At 42.1% G+C, this 22,576-nt stretch overlaps 1 protein-coding gene across 1 annotated transcript in view; it reads left to right on the top strand.

The window, feature by feature from the left end:
• LOC129337255 (collagen alpha-6(VI) chain-like) overlaps positions 1-22,576 on the top strand; it is a 72,220-nt gene that overhangs the window by 33,403 nt on the left and 16,241 nt on the right. Inside the window, exons 21-31 of the mRNA XM_054990817.1 lie at positions 1,560-1,595; positions 2,771-2,833; positions 4,379-4,441; positions 4,612-4,674; positions 8,609-8,671; positions 10,634-10,684; positions 12,204-12,239; positions 13,953-14,015; positions 15,017-15,079; positions 17,405-17,440; positions 17,536-17,572. Of these exons, the coding sequence (XP_054846792.1) occupies positions 1,560-1,595; positions 2,771-2,833; positions 4,379-4,441; positions 4,612-4,674; positions 8,609-8,671; positions 10,634-10,684; positions 12,204-12,239; positions 13,953-14,015; positions 15,017-15,079; positions 17,405-17,440; positions 17,536-17,572 (574 nt within the window). The remainder of the gene's footprint in view (positions 1-1,559; positions 1,596-2,770; positions 2,834-4,378; positions 4,442-4,611; positions 4,675-8,608; positions 8,672-10,633; positions 10,685-12,203; positions 12,240-13,952; positions 14,016-15,016; positions 15,080-17,404; positions 17,441-17,535; positions 17,573-22,576) is intronic.

Below are 22,576 nucleotides of genomic sequence, written 5' to 3'. Positions count from 1 at the left end.
CAAATATTTGTACACTGATTATGTGTAAAGTGCCATGAAGTTGCATTCAACTTATGGTGACCCCAGCAAGGGACTTTTGAGGCAAGTGAGAAGCAGAAGTGATTTGCCGCTGCCTTCCTTGGCAGAGTCTTCCTTTGATGGTCTCTCATCCAAGTACCGACTTTGCTTAGCTTCTGAGATCTGAGGACTGGGCTATACCATGCCACCTTCCCCCTTTTACACTGATTAGTGATAGTTACAAATCCAGGATGAATTCAAAAGCTTCTGTGCATTGTAAGTTTAATTCTTTCCCTTCTGCCATTTCCAAGATGACCTCAGTTCCTGTGGGTGCCTCCAAAAGGACACAGGGAATTCAGCTATATTGACTGGATTTTCCCAAAGATCTCCACCAGCACAGATAACAGCTCCAACCCACCTTTTCAAAATCCTTCAGTTCAAAAGAACAGCAACAGCTCTACCAAGTTCTTGCCTCAACCCAAATTTTCTTTTTCTAACTCAGGGGTTCTTAACCCTTTTTGTGCCATGGTCCCATTCTCAGTATGCTTTTAATAAAATACATAATTTCAGATTGAAAATAAAGATGTATCTTTCCCCATCCAAGTTCACAGACTGCCCCCCCCCCCCGAAATCTCTTAACCCGAAGATAAGAACCCCTGTTCTAACTAGTTTTTGTCCATCTGGATGCATACTTGTGAATTGAAATCTTACATTCTGGATTGACTGATGAATAATTTTTTTATTCATTGTGAAAACGAGTTGAGATAGCCAATCACAGGAATACACAGAAGGGTAATTCAAACAATGCATCTGTGAATGACCCATGCATCAACTTTGATAAACAGAGATTATTGGTAATTTACTGCTATGGATGGTACAAAAGGAATGGAGATTTTTCCCAGCAACTTTAACATTTATACAATTAGTATACAAAGGATTTACAGCATGCAGCAGAAAGTGTAAAAAACAAAGGAATTTCCACATTTACATATCAGTAAAAAGAATTTCTGACAGTGAAGGGGAAGTGAGGAAAAGGCTCTTGGTTTTTAGACTAAACCAACAACATGTCAGCTTATGGGGGCTAGAACTTCCTCTTCTTTATCACCAACAGTTCTACAACTCACGATATCTCCAGCAACCAAAGCACAGCCAGTCTCAAAGGAGTCACCAGTATTGCTCTTGGACTGGTGTAGTTTTCTGCCATAAATTTAGCATACTCATAGCCTTATTCATCAGTGACCTATGTTTTATTTAGGAATAGTTCAAATCCTGGATTCAAAAAGCCAACTGTAAATATTGATTTTTACAGCCTATCTCCAGTCTGTTCTCACACCCTCCTCAAGCTTATGACTTTAGAACTAACTGAGGGGCAAATTAAAAGCCAGTCTCTGAAAACAGCTGCAGAGATAACATTGCTTTCACGTTGGGAGACCATCTCCCTGCAAAAAGAGATTATATAAATCAAACCTTTGTTGAAATTTTGGGAGGAGAAGAAATTTGGAAATTTTCTTGATCAATGAGAGAGTCCTATATGTGACGTAACCAGTATTTCTTTTCTGCAGGGACCTGAGGGACAAAGAGGACTTCCAGGGCCACCGGTATGTTCCCCATAACTATACAAATTTGCAGTGAGTCAAGAATTGGGCTTTATATACAAGGACACCCAACTCCCTAATCAACATGGGAAACCTTGCTTGTAAGAGGGAAGAGGTTTATGAGAAGTGTAGCTACCTGTTTTTCATTAATCAGCATAATGCTGGCTCAACATGTACAACTCGAGCAGATATGAGGAATGAATGAGTGTACAGAGACCACTGCAAAATGTATGGTGGTGGGTGTCTTTGTCCACAGAAGCAGTTCCAAGTGAGCTGGGCCAAAATGTTTGTTCTTGTCCTTCTTTATATTTCTCTTCATTTTCTTTTTGAGATATTAGCAGAAAACAGATAAGTACCCTTTTTGTTTTCTATTTTCTTCTGTCTAATGGCATGGTTTCTGAAAGACAAAACTTTAGGCTTCAATATGAATTTCCTAAAAAAAAAATGGTTGGGAGCTTGTTCATAACACTGTAGGTATTACACTCATGCCATGGAGGAGTGCGATACATTTTCACATGTCTTTCCCCCTCACAAAAAATTGCACAAAACTTATGGTGTCTTCATGGCGCAATTTCCCATCATGACTCTGTTTCCTGGCACGATGACGTCATAAATCACGCCATGAAACGGAGTAATGACAAGAAATCGCACCATGAAGACGCCATTGTTCTGTAAGTTTTGCACAATTTTCTGCAAGGGAAAGATGTGTGAAAATAGCCCTGCTTTCCTCCTCCTTCCGTATACATGTTGCATTTGCACAGGTTGCAAAATGGGGTACTGGAAGTAAGAGGATGTCTGTGCATGCCCTCCAAATCTTCACGTAGCCCTTTCTTTCTGGGCCTTGCAAGTTACTCATGCTCCAAACACATGAAATTTGCAGCTGGCTAAAAATGGAACACAAAGTGGAAATAAGTGGGATGCACACAGACATTTCCTCCTCAACATCCCATAACTCTGCTGGCATTCCAGTGTGTTGGTTATACCGACCCTTTTTCAAATCTCCCACAAGAACGAATTGACCTGAGTATAATTTGATGAAAACGACTGAACTTCAAACATGAAGAATTGATGTGGTTAAAGGTTTTTTAAAAAGTTATTAAAATCATGCACAAGAATAGCACTGTGATAATATTCACTGAAAAAAATCTTTTATCTCCTGAAATTGTGCCTTCACACAGGGAAGGAAAGGAGCACCTGGCCCAGATGGTTTGCCAGGAGAACACGGATTTCAAGGCCCACAGGTAGATATCATGACTATTCCATTTATACATGTGTACACACAGCATACTTTTCATACACAGCATGAATTTATTTTACAAAGGTGTATGTTTTGTCACACGTGATAGACACACATCAGCTATAGTAATGTCCAAAACAGGCATTGTGCAAAAATACATCTAAGATTCTAAAAGTTGTTTTGAATTGAGTGGGAAGCCTCTACTTCTTCATTTAGGAGTAGATAGGTAATGCTGAGTGCCATCATCACTATATGGTATTGGGTGTTATGAGGTTAGATGGGATCAAGAACAGCATGTAGAAAAAGAACAGAAGAGGGCCAAAGACAGAACCCGGGGGAGCCCAATGGAAAGAGGGAAAGAAAAGGAGTCACTGTGCAGACACACACTGAATGATAAGTAGAAAGAAAGAGTCACAGAAACCTATGGGATAAAGAGACTTGAGCAGAACAGAGTGATCAACTGTAGCAAAGATGGCAGAAAGGCCAAGAAGGATGAGGAAAGAGAGGGAAGCAAAACTAGGGGGGTGATTAGGGAAGGGAGCCAATGGGAGAGCAGGATGGAGGGAAGGCAAAGCTGAAGTATACACAAGCATGGGTAGACAGGAAGTGGAGTCAGCAGGAAGGAGGCGGGGAAGAGGATATGGAGCCCCTGAATGTTTGTGCATCCCTCTCCACTCAGTTGCTGTTGTTGTTAAGCAACAAGCTCATCCATTATCTTGTTCCTCTGTCATCAGGATGGCATCTCTGAGTATAAAATATTGTCTGCAACCAGCAAGTTTGGCATTTTGTACATTTAAAAAACAACATGGAACATTACATAGAAAAATTACAAATTAATTGCCTGGAGAGTATACAGTTGTTGAAAAGAGGATTTGAAAAAATGGCAGTTTGGGGATTTGGGATGGGAGCTTGATAAAACAGCAAATGCTTCCAGTGGCTATGCACTTCTTTTGCCCTTTAAAAAGCTTACAGGCCAAATAATTAACTTACTTTTTGCACTAGGAAAAGTTTGGAAAGTTCTATGAAAGAATCTTCTGAAAGACAGAAGCTGAGACCAGTCTGAGCATGTGCTCTGGATTATGGTCTAGGGGAGGAAAAAACTAAGGTCCCTTTCATACAGGCTTTTAAAACTTGCTTTGGCTTCTGAAGGCAAAAGGATTTTAAAAACAATGTTTCACCACACACACACACCCCAAAATACAGCTAACCCTCCCCATCTCAGATTAACCCATCTCAGGTTTCAAAAAAGATAGATTAAGGCTTCATAATGTGTTTTGTCCTTAAGGTGTGTGAAAACTGTTTAAAAAATCAGTTTGCTTTCGGAAGCCAAAGCAGGTTAAAAAACCTGTATGAAAGGGACTTAAATGGATAATAGAAGTGATTTTTTGCTTCGAATATGCCAGTCATTGGGCAGGGGAGAGCATAGCTCTTGCACTACATTTCCTATATTATGAATTATACTGTATTTTCCACTGTATTACTAATTAGTGGTTCATCTGGTTGTACACATTTGGGTGAATTAATTAGACCTGACCAATGTGTTTTTCAGGGGGCAGCTGGAATTCCTGGTGTGAAAGGAGTGAAAGGCAGTGCAGGAAATAAAGGTCTTCAGGTAAAATGGCTCATAGATTTTGTTTGGCTGTTCAGTGTGAAGGCCTAACTGAAGCTGGGAAGGGGAACACACAGGTTGGTATTGAGTAATGTGAAAAAGGTGATTGCAGAAAAGAAAGTTTATTTTTGTCAACATAAAATGGTTGTTAATACTCTTCATTTTCTATGCAGGGAAGTTTGGGAGAGGCAGGCCCAAAAGGGGAGCAAGGAAAACCTGGACCCAGAGGGAGGAAAGTATGCATTAATTCTTCTGTTCTCAGCTTTCAGAGTGTAGAGCATGCCCATAGCACATAAATGATAAGGAGAAAGATCTCCAATCTTGATTCTCCAGAATTTCTTTCTGAAGAAACTTCCTTAGCATCTAAAGTTGCCACAATTTATGGACACAGGCTCATTGCCCCTCCCCACCTTCCAATTCGGAATGAAGAGACAGGCACAAGGCCATTTATTGACCCACATTAACTCAAGAACGGCAAGGGCATAACTAGCAGTACATGTTGAGCCAAGGGGTCTACCCTGGACCACCTACTCGACCTATCTGGATGAGCACCCATTGCCCCAGGCGTGAGCCATACAAGTGCATGGCTGTAACCCAGCCAGCCCAGCAAATGATTCCCTCTTTAAAGCTCCAAGCATCCCAAGCCATGGAGCCTGAGGGAAGGACTTGTACAGGGGGTCCCACAGGCAGTCTGCCCTCTCAGCTGGCAGCCATGAAGCCCGCCAGATGATCCCTGACAGACCCCAATTCCACACCAATGGGAAGGTGCTACCAGCCCGCTCTGTCTATCCAAATCTAACCTGCCGGGGACCTAGATAACAGCTCCTATTAATCCAATTATCACCTCCCCCCCGCAAACAACAGTACAAGGTAGGTGAAAAACACCCCGTCCCTTGAGCCAATTTAGGGGAAAAGAAAAAAAACTCCTGCTTGGCCCTGGAAACCAGCAACCAGCTAACAGAGCCGATTGCTGCCCCTAAGAAGATGGAGCTGCCCTTTATAGGGCCTGACCTCACCTCCTTTTTTTTTTAATAATTTTTTTATTTTTAATTACTAACACTACAAAAAGGGAAAAATGGGAACAGGGGGAAAGGGAAAAAACAACATATAAAAACACACACACTACATCTACAGGTATTGCTTTCCCTTCATACTACAATTGTTTAAAGTTAAAACTTTATAATATGCTATTAGATTAGTAGTTCTTATAAAATACAAACTACAATCAGAATCAGGTCTTCTTCCCCCCCCTGCGTCTCGGTCGCAGCTCTCTCTGAACAGCTACAGTAGCTGTGCTCGCTTCCTCCCCCCCCTTCAGCTTCTAAGTCCTCTTCTTCTTGAAACTCTTGATGATTAGACACAAAGTCCCTTAGCTGTGTTTCCGATGTTATCTTGTAGGCTTGGTCTTTATAACTAAACCAGATACCTTCCGGAAATAACCATTTGTATTTTATTTCACGCTTCCTCAGAAGAGCTGCAAACCTTTTATATTTAAATCTTCTTTTCCGAGCTAAAAATGGAATGTCCTTCAATATCTTAACCTTGTTACCCAGAAAGTCCAAATCCACATTGTACGAATTATATAAGATGGTGTCCCGAGTCTTCTTAGATGAAAAGTCGATAATAATCTCGCGAGGCAGCTGACACTTCGTTGCATATTTTGAAGATGTCCGACGGACTTCCAAAATGTCGCTTTTTAACTCTTCTTTAGTTGCCTTCGGGGATATCGCCAAAAGTTCCGACACCAAGTCCTTTAAGTTTTCACTTTCCTCCTCCTTCACATTCTGGAGACACAATACCGTCTGAGCACGATCCACTTGTAGCCCTATCAGTTGATTCTCCAAAAGCTTTACTTCTTTGTTTGTTGCCTTCATGAGTTCTGCGTTTTCCCGAACAGACTGCTCTGCCCCCGAGGCTGCTTCCTTAATGGTTTTCACTTCACTCTCAATTGAGCCAACCCTTTGACCGATTTCATTCAGTTTATCAACAATGGGCTTTATAGCTTTGACGACCGACCGCTTAACCAGCTCTTCAAGAGACTCTCCTTTCCACTGCAAGGCAGCCGAAACAGATTTGCCCATAGCAGGGCTCTGCTTTTTCGTCGCCATCTTGGGGGGGGGGGATCCGCCAACTAAGTTCCGAGACTCAATGAAGGGGAAGATATCCAAACCTTCTTAGCTTCAACTCCCACCAATCCTTCGCATACGCTTGAAATGACAGAAGGGATTCGCTACTTACAGGTTTTCACCTTAAATCTGCTTTTTGCCGTTCTCCATGGCCCAGCGGAGAAACAAAGGAGGGGGAAATCCCCACGGGAACCTGAAAAGACTCACAGTCCAACACGTTATTTTGTATAACAAAGTCAAAATTTTTAAAGTGCAAGTGCTACTGTAACCATTCAATTATACAAATCCATTTTTATACAATTTCATAAATGTAAGAGAATCCAACATAATAAACTCTACAGATATAATAAATACAATGTTTGTAATGACTGCCGGGTACAGCAGAAGCCTCTGAGGTAAAAAGGTCCTTTAGATGTATTCTTCTGTGTTCTTTCAATTTATAGGACTCCTTCAGTATATCAAATTCCTCAGGTGAGGTAGATAGAAATGTGCAGGCAGCTATAAAAAGCCCTCCGTCACGCTCAATCTGGGGGCCGGCTACGAACATCAGATTTCGTGCTTTTTCTAGCTGCCTGCACATTTCTATCTACCTCACCGGAGGAATTTGATATATTGAAGGAGTCCTATAAATTGAAAGAACACAGAAGAATACATCTAAAGGACCTTTTTACCTCAGAGGCTTCTGCTGTACCCGGCAGTCATTACAAACATTGTATTTATTATATCTGTAGAGTTTATTATGTTGGATTCTCTTACATTTATGAAATTGTATAAAAATGGATTTGTATAATAATTGAATGGTTACAGTAGCACTTGCACTTTAAAAATTTTCACTTTGTTATACAAAATAACGTGTTGGACTGTGAGTCTTTTCAGGTTCCCATGGGGATTTCCCCCTCCTTTGTTTCTCCGCTGGTTCGTTACGGGAACGGCCATTGTTGTTTTCGCTTTGTTCTCCATGGCCCAGCAGCACGCGATGTGCTGCGCAAGTCTGCCGGCCTCCGTAGGAGCAAACGGGCAATTTACCCCCTGCATCGACTTCAGGGGGCTCTTCCCAGCGCGCTCCGGACCCTGACCCCCTCACTGGGAGTCCTGGGGGTTAACCCTCGCAGGTCAACTGCCCAGTCAGGCTGCTCAGGCGCTTCCTCCCGGACCTGCGGAGAGGAACGTCCAACATGGCCGGGAAAACAAAACCGAATGCCTGACCTCACCTCCTAAAAGACCCAGATGCCTGAAAACGTAGTGGCTGTCTCTCCCTCCGGGCGGGGAGGCAAAAGCAGCACCCGGTCAAAGCGTGCTTCACATGCACTCGGGCATTCCATTTTGCTGGCAGAAATCAACAGGTTTCCCTTTTGGTAGTGATGGGGAAAGCAGCAGCTAATAATTTCTCCTTATCATGTAGTTATAGAAAAAGCTCACAGCTTCTGTTCATAAAAGCCTGGCAGTCCTATTTAATATTCATAAGAAAAAAAATTCTCAAAAACAGTCAATGGAATATAACCAACACAGCTAGAAACAAGACTGACTTTATATGTGAGTAGCACAAAATTTCTAATCAGTCTCCACTCTCCGCTCAAGTCGAAGTTTGAGGAACCTCCATGTCCAAAGGCAGTGTTCCTCTGAATACCATTAGCTGGAGGGCAGAGAGAGAAAAGGTTATTCATTTTTTGCCTAGTTTATGGGATTCCTAAAGGCGTCTAATTATCCAGAGAGAGAAACAGGCTGGAACTAAATGGAGCTTTGGTCTGATTCAGCAGGGTTTTTCTTACATCCCTAAATTTAAATAACCGTATTTATTAACAATAAACAAAACTGCTCTTAAATTGGGAAGGCTTTATGTACAAGTAAGGCTCTTCCCACAATACCCCAATTTTATTTGAATGCTTAAAAGACATTTGCCTCTGTTTGAGACTTGTGGCTATTTGCATTATTCAGAATGAGTTATTTTTCACCCCATTTGTCATGCATTCTGATATTTATTCGATGACTTGCTGTTTGAACTTCTTGGTCACAAATACGAGATTATGCAAATTTCATTGTCCAGGGAGAAACTGGAGATCCTGGAGAAAAAGGAGAAACAGGACCCCATGGTCAGAGGGGAATGAAGGTTTGTAGCTTATGCCATTCTTCCAACTGGCTGTCTGAAAACTGCCCTTTCACTCATTAGCTGAGAGAAAGTTGCTTGCCTTCCCCCCTGGGAGGAAGAGGTGACCACAACTCGGCCCAGCAGGGTATTCAGTCATGGGAGCATGGCCAGACCCCCTGGGAACACTCCACTTGGTCCTTTTTTGGTGGACTCATCACAAGCACAGTGGTGAACAGCAGCTACAACAGGCTGCGTATTGGGGTCTGGGGATGCTTTGCTCAAAAAATTCTGGAAGGGCAACTCCCAGGCCTCAAGGGGGCTCCTATCTCTGGGAAGGGGGCTCCTCCTGTAACTTTCCTCTGTACTTGGCACTGAGCAAACACCATCCCTCCTTCACCCAAGCAGTGAATTCAGACAGGAATATAAAGAGGCAACAAACAACAGCATTTACTGTGGGATCAAAGGGCAATGTGAATGTACTGATTTAAGAGGCACATTTTTTGCAGAGAGGAATTAATACATACTGTTCTTCTAAAATACTTTGGAATAGATTCTGCAGATCCCTTGTATCTTTGTTTCAAGGATGGTGATGTCACTTTCTCCTCAGCTTGCTAGAGGCCTTGCAGTCTCATTTGGGCTTAAGACAGCCCAGCAAGTTCCCTGGCCATACTAAGCCATGCATGATGAGAGGCCTGCCTCTGACCAGCTAATGGAGAAACAATATTGCCGTCCTCTTGGCAAACTGCAGACCTTGGAGCATGTGTGATGAGATGTCAGGCATCCTGAGGATAAGCCCCTCGGTGCTGGCCCAGTTTATTGTGCTTTGAGCCTCCGGTATGCTTAGGGAGAGATAAATGTTGTCCCTGTGCTGTGTGTTAGATCCACATTCCATATATTTCTTCACTCTCACCAATGACATGTTGTATGTTTTTACAATGACAATACTGTAATTCATTACTTTTGAAAACTGTTGTAAACGTAACAGTTCATTTTGTGCATTCTGTATAACTGAAAGGCACCGGCAGCGGCTTGCAAGTTGGGTCTGGAGAAATAGCCCTCACTGAGGTCCCTCCCTTCCCAGACCCTACCTATACCAGGCTCTGCCCACAAATCTTCAGATATTTCCCAGCCTGCAGTTGGCAACCTAAGAGTGACTTGCAGAATCCAATCCCCACAACTGATATCATCATACTGTGCTGCATTCAGAGGGCCATCTGCATCTTCACTAGAGAAGGGCATGAACCTGAATATGAACCAAAAACCTCCCTGAACCAGCCCCGTTCGTGGTTCGTGAACCAGTGGTTCGTGGAAGCTCATTTCCAAACTTCCACAAACCGGTCTACTGGTTCGTTTGGTTCGTATTAAAGGGCATTTAAACTTTTCCTGCTGCTTGCAAGCGGCAGGTCCCTTTAAACTATCAGCTGGCAGGCAGCGGGGGGGATCCCTCCTTGCCGCCTGCCAGCTGATAGTTTAAAAGGACCTGCCACTTGCAAGCAGCAGGGCTCTTTAAATGCCCAAATCCCACAAACCCCAGCCCCCCAGCCCCACCCCCAGGCCATTTTTGGCCTCCTTCACCACTATTTGAGGGTCAGGAAGGCAGTTCTGGGCCTCCTTCACTACTGTGGCAGCCATTTGAGGGGTGGGAAGGCCATAGTCAGCCTCCTCCACCATTCTGTGGGCCTGCGCAGTGGTGGAAGAGGCTGAAAATGGCCTTCCCACCCCTCGCGGCGGGAGGGGGAGGAGGCTGTGGCAACGGAGAAGACAAGGTAAGTGTGGGGTTGGGGGTCTGGGGTGGGGTCTGCAGGGTTTGGGCCATTTAAAGGGCCCTGCCACTTGCAAGCAGCAGGTCCCTTTAAACTATCAGCTGGCAGGTGGGGGGGGGGGGTTGCCATTGCTAAAAGGCACAGTAAATCAAAAATGTAAACAATGATATCTGAAACCAAGTGTATTTTCAAGTATTTGAGATAAAATTTCTGTTCTTAGGGGAATGAGGGAACTGCTGGTTATGGCAAACCAGGAAGAAAAGGATCAAAGGTAACTATGTAAAAGAGCCATGATTAAAATTTTAATCTTGCTTATAAATTACTCCAAATGAGTTACTGAGTCTTTCTGCCCCTCTATGCCAGGCATGTGGCTTGATCCCAGAATCTCTCAGCTGCCTCAGAATCTACTACTTATCCTGGCTAAAGGAAGCTTCCAGTGAAGTCAAAGGGCCTCACTAACTGCTTGAATTTTTTCCGATATCTTGGGCAATGACCAAATCCAAAAGAACACTGGCTGACTGCAAAGGGAGCAATGACGTTCTTAAATTCTACCAGAAGAATTAGGAGGAGAGGGTCAGGGTCAGGGTCAGGGTTAGTCCATCTCAAAAGGCCATTATAAACAGCTATGCAGAGGAGGACTGCAGTTTGTCTAGTTAGCTTGGAGGCCCTGCTAGGGAAGAAAGGGATAGAACTTCTGCCAGAGAAAAAATGTTTTGAGTCTAGCTGATCTCTTCACTTTATCAAAATACAAACTGAGGAATTAAAACAACAAACGAGTTTCTGAAATTCCCTTCTGTAATTAAGTGTATGGCAAGAGGATAGGTACCAGTCCAGAAGACAATGAGAATTCCGTTTACATTATGTTGCTGCCTTGTAAAGAGGAGACAGGCTGGAGCAAAGATTTCGTGGCCCAAGGGGAATTTGGTCAGTGGGAGGAATAACCTACTGTGTGTTACTGCTGCCTTGTACCATTCACCCTATATCTCAGTAATACCCCTTTTCTTTCGGGAATCTCCATTAGGTGACTCAATGACCCATCATTAAGAGAGCATTTTCTTTCTGGAGTCCACTTTTCATAAGCAGAGTTAGGGGAAAGGCAAGTAAATGCCTCCCTACTTTATTTTCTCATAATAGAATGTATTATATATGAATACACCTGTAGGGACAAAGGGGTGCAGCTTATGAGGGCCAGTAGAAGGAGCTAAAATTGAGGGAAATCATGGCTGAGATTTGTAGATTTCATTAAGGCCCTCCTGCTCCCCCTCCCCATAATTAAAGTACTGGGTAGACTAAGAGACTATCAACCAAGGTCACCTACGAAGTTTGTGGCTGAGGGGGGGCTTTACACTTTTTACTCTGTGTAAAGTGTAAATATGTGAGGTAAAATGTCATTAGCAAACATAGTAGAATTGCTTGCAATGGATTAAGAACTCCCAGTGACTATAAGAATTGCACCCTATGGCCATATAACATTTTATTTTTTTAATTATTGTGCTTTCCAGTTTTATCGCATTGTTTATTGTATGTATTTTGCTGTTTTTATTTATTTATTGTTTTTTAAATTTTGTAATCCACTTTGATTCTCAGTGAGAAAGACGGAAGGAAGGAAGGAAGTTGTTTGGGTAATGGTTCGTTCTTCTGCTATGTTTATTGGATTTTTTCCAATGTACCAGAGTTTATGTATGTTTTATATTTTCTCTAAAATAAGCTTTTTTATTTTAGAAATGTTGCAATGGAACTGAGATATTGGACTAATTATGGTAATTCTGTCATGTGTTATTAAATTATAGGGGCAAGAAGGATCCTCTGGAGACGTTGGAATTCAGGTATCCGTGTGCATATACTTTTGAGAACTTCATCGCACCAGTGGTGCACAGTCTCAGTTCAATATTTATTGGCAGTTAATAAATTGAACCAGCTATACATTTCCAATACAGAAGGAAGGAATTATGGTCAGTGCTGGTCAATGTCTGATGTTCAGACTGTGACAGTGCATTCCTAAGCAGAGTTACTCCAGTCTAAGCCCACTGAAATCAGTTGACTTAGACTGGAGTAACTCTGCTTAGGATTGCACTGTGAGTCTTTTTCTATTTCTGTGCTTCACACATGACATTTAAACGCTCTACTTTTCTATTCCTTGAGTATGATGTTGAGGATTAGATGTATCTCTTTACAAAAAGTAAAAATAATATTTTGGAAGGTTAATATCAGATATAATAAACATATATCCTTGAGAAATCTGACTGTTCAGATTCATTGTAGGTCTTTTAAAATGAAAATGAAAGCACTTGTCCAGCCTACCTTGTTGGTGCACAGCCTTTTTCATTTGATCTTAAATTATACAAAAACATTAAAAATAAAAGTATGCAGCTTCTGTAAGGTCTGTTGTAGACTGGGAATTAGGATTAAGCTTCCTGTTAAATCGTAGGGCTGAATGTCTCTGATCGTTTGCCTTTTCAGAGCCAACATACAAAGCAATTTGCCTGCATCCTCCACATTTTCCCACTGGTCCTATCAATGCACACCTATCCGTGATCCCCAGTGTGGCACCTGCAGGCTCCATTGTGCATGCTGATGCATTTCCTGGACCCCACTTCCTTCTTCCTCAAAGCATCCCTTGCCCAGACCAAATAGCCAATCATGGCTTTCCTCTACCTTTTTGGAGGAGGAAGTGCTTCTGAAAAAACCCAGGGGCATTGTCTTTGTCTTTGTAGGGAGCACCCATTCAGAAACAGCTGTCACTATCACAGGAGGATGCTTTGCTTGGAACCTACGCACATTTTGTGATTCACCCTGCCGCTACAGCAGCCTTTTTGTGGTAGTGCCCAATACCTGTTCTCAAAAATCTGATCAACCTGACAATCATCATCCTTATTCTACATCATCAAAAAAACCCTCTTCCTAGTTTTTTTTGATGCTGGGGGCCAGACATGGTCTCAAAGTAGGGTTGCCAGGCAACCAGCAGGAGTGGTGATATTGTGATTGTGACGATGTCATTTCTGGGGAAAACCTGGAAGTGATAGCAAGTATTGCTGGAAACTCTGTGGTAAACTCTATGGAGTAGAAAGTGCAACAAGAATTCAAGGTGGGGGCTCTCCCAACCCAACTAGGGACTTAGCAGCCCTCAAAGTGGCTGCGGATACTAAGCTATGCTCTTCCCCCAGTATGGCATACCAGTGTTAATCTTTGGCCTCAGTTTACGCTGATGCAATACCAGCAGGGCCGACACTCCCCCAGATACACTGATGCATCTATGTACAGTCTAGTTATGCTGGAAGGGCTAGTTATCAGCCTAAGCAGTTTCAAGGCTGGCCTTAGGATTCATTCCCCCTTCCCCGCACAGCGCTGCAAATTTGCAACCCGGATGGGAGGGAATCTTTTATAATTTTCTTATGTACTTGGCTATTATACATCAACTGTAGGAATGTATGTCATGGGAAATTGAATTAGGAAGAACTTTTATGTCTTGAATTCCTCTTCTTTTTATTTATTTCCCGTCCATCTTTTTAACATCTTTGTCTTATATCTATATTCGGCAGGGTGAAATTGGAGAGCCTGGTATTCCTGGGGGGCCTGGGCCGAAGGGGAATAGAGGTGAAATGGTACTGTGTCTTTGAAATAACCATTTGTTGGGGGACTTTTGATTGTGTTGTTTACCCACTGTCATTACAGTGTATTAATTTGTTAAATATTCTAAGAAGACAACATTATGTTACCTTTTAAACTATGTGCTGCCTCCTTTGGGGACCTGAAGACTGACAGGAATGTGTTTTTTATCCCTTAGCTTTCTATAACCAGTGGTATATTTATGGTTATGATTCATCGGATGGCTCAAAGTGGATTACAAAACATTTAAAATTATCATCTAATAAACCAATCACGCACTCACAATCTTAATAACTGGACTCAAAATACAACACATTGTTCAAGCAATGGGTTTTCAAGAAGCATACTCCATAATCTTGGAGCTATAACTGTCAATGCCCTGCTTTGTTCCTTTACAGATCTGAGATCACCAAGCAGGATTTCTCCCCAGGTGATTTCAAGGAATGTGAAAGATCATATATAGGCCTAAAACTGGTTTGGCCAAGCATAGGAAGCACGCACTGGTTTCTTGGGAATTGTTCCAGTAAGCCAGATGCCCAGTTGGAGCCTCCATTTTAAACCAGAATGGTCCCAGTTAAAACAGCCCAATAATGTGCAAACAGAAATATATTATATACAGATGGTTGCCCAGTGTACTGCAGCATGCAAAAATCAGCACCAAGGTGGCCTGGGCTGCAGCCGCCACATGTGTAACTGACTTATTTTTCTCTGTTCATCTGCTCTAACAGTGCACTGATCACAGCTAAGGAATGCGTACAGGCTTTGTAATGGTCTCCAAGAAAACAGGGAACTGGGCCATTGTGGGGGCTATAATAGTGCTTTTAAAGCCACTTTCTTTCCAGGTTCCCCTTGCCGCCGCTCCAATATTTCTTAATATAGCATACTGACTGGCTGTCACACAATTGCTGATGTGGGTGGTACCTTTTCCCACTGTAATATACTGTTTACATTTTTTAAATGTTGTAACTAAGACCAATTGGCTATATAACTTTTCCAGGGCCCTGTGGGAAAACCCGGTACACGAGGTGCCCCAGGAGAACGGGGTTATCCAGGACGTCTGGTATGCCTTCATTTGATCACTTGTGTATTGATTTTACCTGTGTCAGAAACAACCCATCTGTTGAATTCCTGAAGTGTGTATTTGGGTGCGGGTCTTTGACCGTACTAAATCATTCCCAAAGTGTATGCTTTTCTGATATTAACTAATCTGAGATGTGAGTCACATTATGTTCCCTCTGGAGGTGGGCTTCGTACAATGAAGTCCTTCCCAAGGAATTGTTGGTTCTTCAGGTGACCAGATTTTTTTAAAGCACCGATATCTTTGCTACTGTGTAGAAAAGACAATTCTGACAGGTGCAGTTTGCCTTTCAGGACTGAGGGGAAAAACCTGTAAATCCCTCTTCTGCACAACTATGAAAGGTACAAGAGCCAGGTTCCCTATCATCACACTGGTACTGTTTTTTATAAAGAAGCAAATTATTTTTTCTAGTTTGAAGGGAGGAAGAGTGCCTAACAAGTGATTCACCCATGCTTGCTCAATCCATTTCCCCTTCTTCCACACACAATGTATAATAAAACCACACTGTAAATTATAAAATGACATTCACAAGAACAGAATAGAGCAATTTATTCCCTAAACTCTGTTATTTTTTAAAAAAATACAACCCTTTGTGCTGTTCAGTATGTGAAGGGGAACCTCAGCCCATAAACCAAAATACTTTGAGAAATTGGATGTCAGCTTCTGTAAGACATTTCTTCACTATGAACATAAACCAAGTGTTACAGCTGATCCCTTCCCCAAATCCCTGCTGTAATAATCTGTGGGAATGTGTTGTGGTCATTGCTATCTTACCTCCCTATCTTTACAAATCTCATATTACCAACGTTATCATCATGGAAGACTTGGCAATTAAGCCAGTATCAAACTTGCATTCACCGCTCGTAGATGTAGTGATGATCAGATGGCTTCAAAGGAGACTGGACAGATTCATGGAGGGTAGGTCCATCAATGGCTACTAGCTGAGATGGTTGAAGACAGAGGGAGTAAACAATCAGTGCTTAGGAGGCAACGTCAGGGGAAGGCCTTGGTATCTGTGTCCTGTTTATTGGCCCTCCAAGGCAAATGCTTGGCCACTGTGTGCAGGTTTGGATGGACTACTGATCTGATCCAGCAAGCTCATCTTATGTTCTTGTGTAAACTAGTTTAAAGTTAAAATATATAAATGGAAGCTGAGGAGGAGAGCTTCCACAAATCTGTTGCATAAATTCTCTTGGTTATTTTGAGGTTGAAACAGCATATAGTCTTGTACTACAACTGACTGGTTTGTGGATCAGGACAAATGTGTACATGAATCCTGATCCACAGTTGTTCTGGCCATAGCGTCCACTAGATGTATGTGGGGATCTGTTCCAGCAAGGATAGTTGTGTGGGCATTCCCAAGTGCAGATTTTGCTTACGTGATACAGCGTTGCTCATGAGGCCACACGTAGTATGGTGATCCATGGATTAAAGGCTATTTCTGGGTATAGATTCAGAATGATTGTACTCAGGTGAAGTTTAGCTGGTAAGCAAGATTTTTTCTGCACCTTTATGGGTAACATTTGGAACACCTCTATGAAACGTTGCAGATATTATGCTTCTGTGGTTAAGGGACTGAAAACAATTGTGAATTCACTTGCTCATCATCTCTCTTACACAAATTCTTTGTTGCCATTTCAACATTAATCATTCTTTTAACATTATGTCTGCACCAAAAATAATGCTAACCATGGTTATTTTCACAATTGTTTCCTAGTTAATTAGGAGAACCTTGTTAATGATTAGAGGTGTTAATTAATCAAATAAAGTTATCACCTGAGACAGGACTAAAACAGAACTTAAACATTTGAAGCTGGATATGGTTAACATTAATTTTAAAGCATAAAACTACTCCATGGTGAAATAGTAAAGAGTCCAGTAACACCTTTAAGACTAACCAACTTTATTGTAGCATTCTTGCATCTGACAAAAAGCTGTGGCTCTCGAAATCTTATACTACAATAAAGTTGGTTAGTCTTAAAGGTACTACTGGACTCTTTACTATTTTGCTGCTACAGACTAACATGGATAACTCCTCTAGATCTACTCCATGGTGACCACTAAACAGAGAAGCGGGGATTCATGTTGGAGGGACTGTGAGAGTCTGTGAGGCATTCTGGAAGTCTTAGCCACTGCTAAGAAATAGGGAAATGTTAAATCTATACAGGTCCTGTCCCATGATAGACTGCTTTATTAGGGAACCATGAATGAAGGGTCTTATCTCTTATAGTGTAGGCAGATACACAAGGTAACTTTCAGAGAAATTTCTAAGCATACAGTTTTCTGATTCCAATGCTGTCCTTCTAGGGTGCAAAAGGAATGAAGGGACTGGCCTCATTTTCGGTACGTATATCTATAGAAGGAATTACATGTGATCCACTAAGAGAATTATATACGAACAGTTAATGAATCTCATTTCATTTCGTTTTTCCTCCCAGCCCTGTGAACTCATTGAGTATGTGCGTGAACACAGCCGTAAGTATCTAGCCTTGATTTTTGATACTGAATGGTCAGAAATATTAACAGTGAAAGGGAATGGTTGGGGGAAAGTCCTATCTAGGGAATGGTGAATATAGTGGTTGATTGACCTGAAATAATAATAAGTGGGGGGATGCAAGCCCTTTACCCCCTCCAATTTATGCAGCCCAATTGCTTGACTCATCTCACCAATGATAATCAAGAAGGAAAGTGGGGAGGATATTGAGCTGTTGGGACCTCCCCCTTGCTAGTGCTACAGTGACACAGATATGGGCAGGTTGGCAGTTTTGAGCCCCGATGGGGTTTGGTGGCTGAAATCTCACTGCTTTCTCCTGTTGCAAGTACCTATTTGTTGACTCTTGCAAGAATTGAAACACAGTGAAAAATAAAACATCATCAGTGGTAGAGTACTGACAGCATCATAGAGATGGAGGGCAGCCAACTAGTTTTGTCTGTATAGGGAGGGCCCTGTGCCTTTGAAAACTACCTGACAGTCAGAAGAGTGACAAGTACCACTTATCTCTGAACCTCCATGTTGGGCACTGCTCTGTTTCAGTTCTATTTGATGTGCTTGAAAGGCACAGAAGCTCTGGGAGGACAAAGCTGGAAACCCCAGAGATGAACACTTTTTTTTCACTTGTCACAACTGCTGTTCCCATAAGCCTTGTGTTCTCTATGGTATTGGCCTCTCTGTATATTGAAAGGCTGCTTGGTTGCCTATGGAGAGACAAGAAAAACATGGGAAATGTCATAAATGTGCTTTGACACACTGATCCTGTGATTGGACCTGGTAGGTGCCGCTGTTTAGGTGCTCTTCTATTCTACGTGCCCCAGCCCCACTTTGTGTCCTTAATGTTTGCAACGGGAAGAGGTTGCATTGAAATGCTGCCTGAAGTGTTTGTTCTGCTCTGGGTGCCCTGGCTCTGAGGATTCATTGCAGGATGCAATTAGTCGTGAATGTTGGGCCAGCAGTGGCAATAGATGGAAGAGAGAGTTAGCATTCACTCAAGAGGGTGGCTGTGATTTCTGTTGCCTCAAATGGTACATACTGGAAACTTTGCTGTATTGCGGGGGTGGGGTGGGGGGTTTGATTGACAAGTTCTTTCTTTATAGAGCATTCTTTTTTTATATTCTAAGTGTGGGGACACAATTCCAATCTGGAAAGCAAATGCGGGGGAGAGAGATGCTGTGGCTATGGGTGTTTGGGCATATTCTGCTCCCTCTGATGACATCAGAGACAGAATTTTAGGGTTGTATTTTGAAGCATGGGTTTTTTTCCCCTAGCGGGTGCCACTTTCCTTGCTTAGTGTATGGAGTGCATTGTTTTTGCAGGCCCTGATGCAGCAGTGGAGTTTATTTTATTTAAAGCATTTGTATCTCACCTATCTGCCTTATTAAAGCCCTCGAGGATGCAAACAGTTTAAAAGACAATAAAATCAACTTTAAGAACTCTGTGTTTGTGTATGTAAAAACAGCAATTAATATGAGCAAAAAGGAGGGTCAATAAAGGAACACCAGAAAAAACACTCACTTGTTGGAAGAAGTTGATGATAGAACAGGACAGGCAAATCTCCTTGAGGGTGGAATTCCACAGTTTTGGTGTCACACAACCAAGAAGGCCCTTTCTTGGTTTGCAACCTGTGTAACCTCAGATGATGGCACCCGAAGCAGGGCTCCTGAAGATGATTATAATGGTCAAGTAGGTTCGTTTGGGAGTAGGCAAGCCTTAAGGTATGCAGGTCCCAGGCCATATAGTGTTTTAAAGGCCAGTACCACTACTTTGAATTGGGCCTAGAAACAAATTGGAAGCTAGTGCATTTGGATCAAGACTGGCGCGATATGGTATAACTCAATCCAGCCAGCATTCTTGTTTTAGCCAGTTGTCATTTCTGGACACTCTTTAAGGGCAGCCCACAGAGAGCATCTTGTAGTAATCTTATCTAGACATTACCAGAGAGCATGCACCACAATGCTAGTCTGCAGCTAGCTCACCAGCCAAAGCTGGTAGAATGCTCTCCTGGCTACCACTGCCACCTGTTTATCCAAATGGGGGCTTGGGTCTGGCAGCTCCTCTAAGCTATGAGCCTGTTCCTTTAGTGGGAGTGCAACCCTGCTCAGAACAGGGAGATACCTCAATTCCGAGGCAAGTGCTTCAGGCCGCCCATAGTACATCCGCCTTGTCAGGATTAAGCTTCAGCTTATTGGCCGTTGTTCATCCCATCTCTGCTTCCATGCACTTGTTGAAGGTCTCTGCAGTCTCCCTGGGATTTGTTGTAAGTGCAAGATAGAGAACCTTGGTGGGTGATCTGAAATCCCAAGGCAGGATACCTGCAAAAAGGCTTTGAGGAGATGTGTTATGGATCAGCCCTTTATTTTTTGTTCTTCATAGCCACTGGGACTTCATTGCTCCCGCAGCATGTCCTCTTTGTGCAGAGTAAGCCATTTTCAAATCCTTACTTTGTACTAATAGCTCTGAGTGATGTGGCCCTGTTCCAGTTAGCTTGATATTTGATATCCCTTACTGTATGCTGTGGGGTCTTCTTATCATCTATTGGGTCTGTAAGAGCAGGGAGAAGGGAGGAGAAGTGGGAGGCTGTCTTTTAACTCTCTTTCAAAAAACTGGTCTGCTCCTTGCCTGTTTCTTGGCCAAACTTACGTCAAGGCAAGTCTCCCAGGTTGGCCTCAGAGGAGAATTCTGAGAAATTTAGAGACGCTCATTGGAAAGCAGTTCCCAGGGTGATAAGCCTGTACGTGTTTTGCAGAACCCAGGTGCAAGTGAGATCATGGGAGTAGCAAAGCCAAGGGCTGGAGATGCAGAGCCTCATCCCCTGCATTCCATCTTGTTCAGCTATCAGAGCACTGGTTGGGGACGGGTGGCATGACTCAGCTGCAGAGAGCCATGTTCATGTGTCTCAGCAAGGCCGTGATTGGTTCTTAGAGTTGCTCCATATTGCTGGCTGATATAGGATAAAAATGGAGTTTCTAAGATGGTTTTTTTGCTCTTGGGACCAGCAGTCAGACAAGGTTGCCAGCCCCTGGCCCATGGCCAAGGCCATCTCATTCTTGAACTAGACTGGAAAGCTAGCTGTTGATGTTTTATTCCATTCAGAGTTTCCAGCTTGACTTTACAAGAAAGCATCTGGTTTATCAGACAGAGGATCCTGCTAAATAAAGTAGGGATTTTAGTTAAGCAGTTTTTATTTTTCTACTTATCCTGTCTTTGCACTCTTTCTATATATGTATTCTTTTTGTACAATTCTTAATAAATATGTTAATCTTTATCCTTGTATGGTGTTATTGGGTTTGGGCTTCAGTCTGAATCCAGCATCTCGAACTGTTGGTCCAGCTACCAGTTAATTGTTTTAGTGGATCTCAGCAAGCAATTGGTCTGTCTTGCAGAGCTGACCTCCTCGATTAACATCTGGTATGTCTGGAGGCTTTACTTTGTCGATTTCTCAGCTTAGAGTTAGTCAGAGGAAATTAGTGGTAGTGCTAGCTATCACAGATTAGAGAAAAGACATTAGTTACATTTTTGGCTGAATGGAAACGGTTTATAGACTTTTTACACGAAATAGATGATAAGGACTTGATGACATCTGGATTTAGAGATTAAGAACAATAGGAAAAAGAGGGCTTTCTGTTTAACTTAGAATAAGTGCGACTATGAAAATGATGTATACTTGTTGCGGGGAAAATCGGAATTTGTAGTTTCATTTTGGGTTTTTTCTTTTCTTTCTTCTTCTATTTGTTTATGTATTGTTAGCGTGTCTTTTTTTCTTATAGAATCTTGTGTTTTTTATTTTTTGTTTATTGTCTATAGTTACTATAGTTTAAATAAAGAAAAACAAAATAAAAAGGTAGTGATCTACTCTAAGGTGCAAGGGTCTCTTGCCCTCCAAAGTGTTTGTTCTTGAACCTCCTCCCCCCGCCCCCCGGACTGTGACAGTCTCACAGAAGAGTTTAAAATTACACTGCTTATTTTGCATGGGCTGTCTAAAGGTGGACTAATCCTACAGACAGAAGATGTTACAAACATCCACTTCTGTCACACACCCCACTATAACTAATAGTGCCCTTTGTACAAGTAGAGCCCCATTTCCATAAGGTTTATGCTGGAGGTAGCCTGCCATCAGTGCCAAGGCACTGCAGTATTTGTACCACTATGGGATAGCTTTGTGTCTAACTGGTAAAAGGGGATTTCAGAGCAATCCAATCAGTTAATAATCTGTAGCAAACTTTACTGGATTTAACAGGAGCCAGTTTTAAGCAGTGCTAGCAAATTCTAGTTGGTGGCATGCAAGTTAAGAACATGTTTGTTTGTTTGTTTGTTTGTTTTTGTTTGTTTGTTTGTTTGTTTGTGAAGCTCTTTAGTTCTGATGTGTTATTGTAATCGCTGTAAAACAGAACATATTAACAATGGCTTTTGCTTCAAACACTGATTGGCAGCTTTTATTTTTTGAATTGTACATTAACCTTATCCTTTGGTATCTCAGGAAACACTTTGAAGATTCAATAAGATGCAGATTGTATACACTCAATAAAGTGATTTATGAGTTCAATGGCAGATGATTAATCCACTAGCATTGTTTAAATCAGTTGACAGTTCTAAAAATATTGACTCCTCTGTTTAAAAAAGGAAGTGCGCTTTTCCCATAAAAGATACTTTTTACTTTTGTTAGCTGATACAGTTGTTAAATTCTTAATGTAGCCTGTGTTATTACATACATTACAGCTGTTAGGAGCAATCACTGTGTTATCTCATAGACTTGCATTCTTATGTAGAAATGTCACCGGCTATACCTCTTGCACGTTATGGACTTTTAACCCACTATTTACAATGTGTCCTCCCTCCCCTGTGTGTGTATGTGCCAAGTAGGGTTTCAATTCATTCATCTGATATACTGGATTCTTGCTTATGAAATCTTACATTTTTAAAGTGCCATGTGATTCTTTTTTTTCCCCCTGCAGAAGATAACTACCCTACTGGAATCTATTGTGTGT

Source organism: Eublepharis macularius, chromosome 11, assembly GCF_028583425.1.
Source record: "Eublepharis macularius isolate TG4126 chromosome 11, MPM_Emac_v1.0, whole genome shotgun sequence".
NCBI lineage: Eukaryota > Metazoa > Chordata > Lepidosauria > Squamata > Eublepharidae > Eublepharis > Eublepharis macularius.
This window is presented reverse-complemented; position numbering and strand designations above follow the sequence as displayed.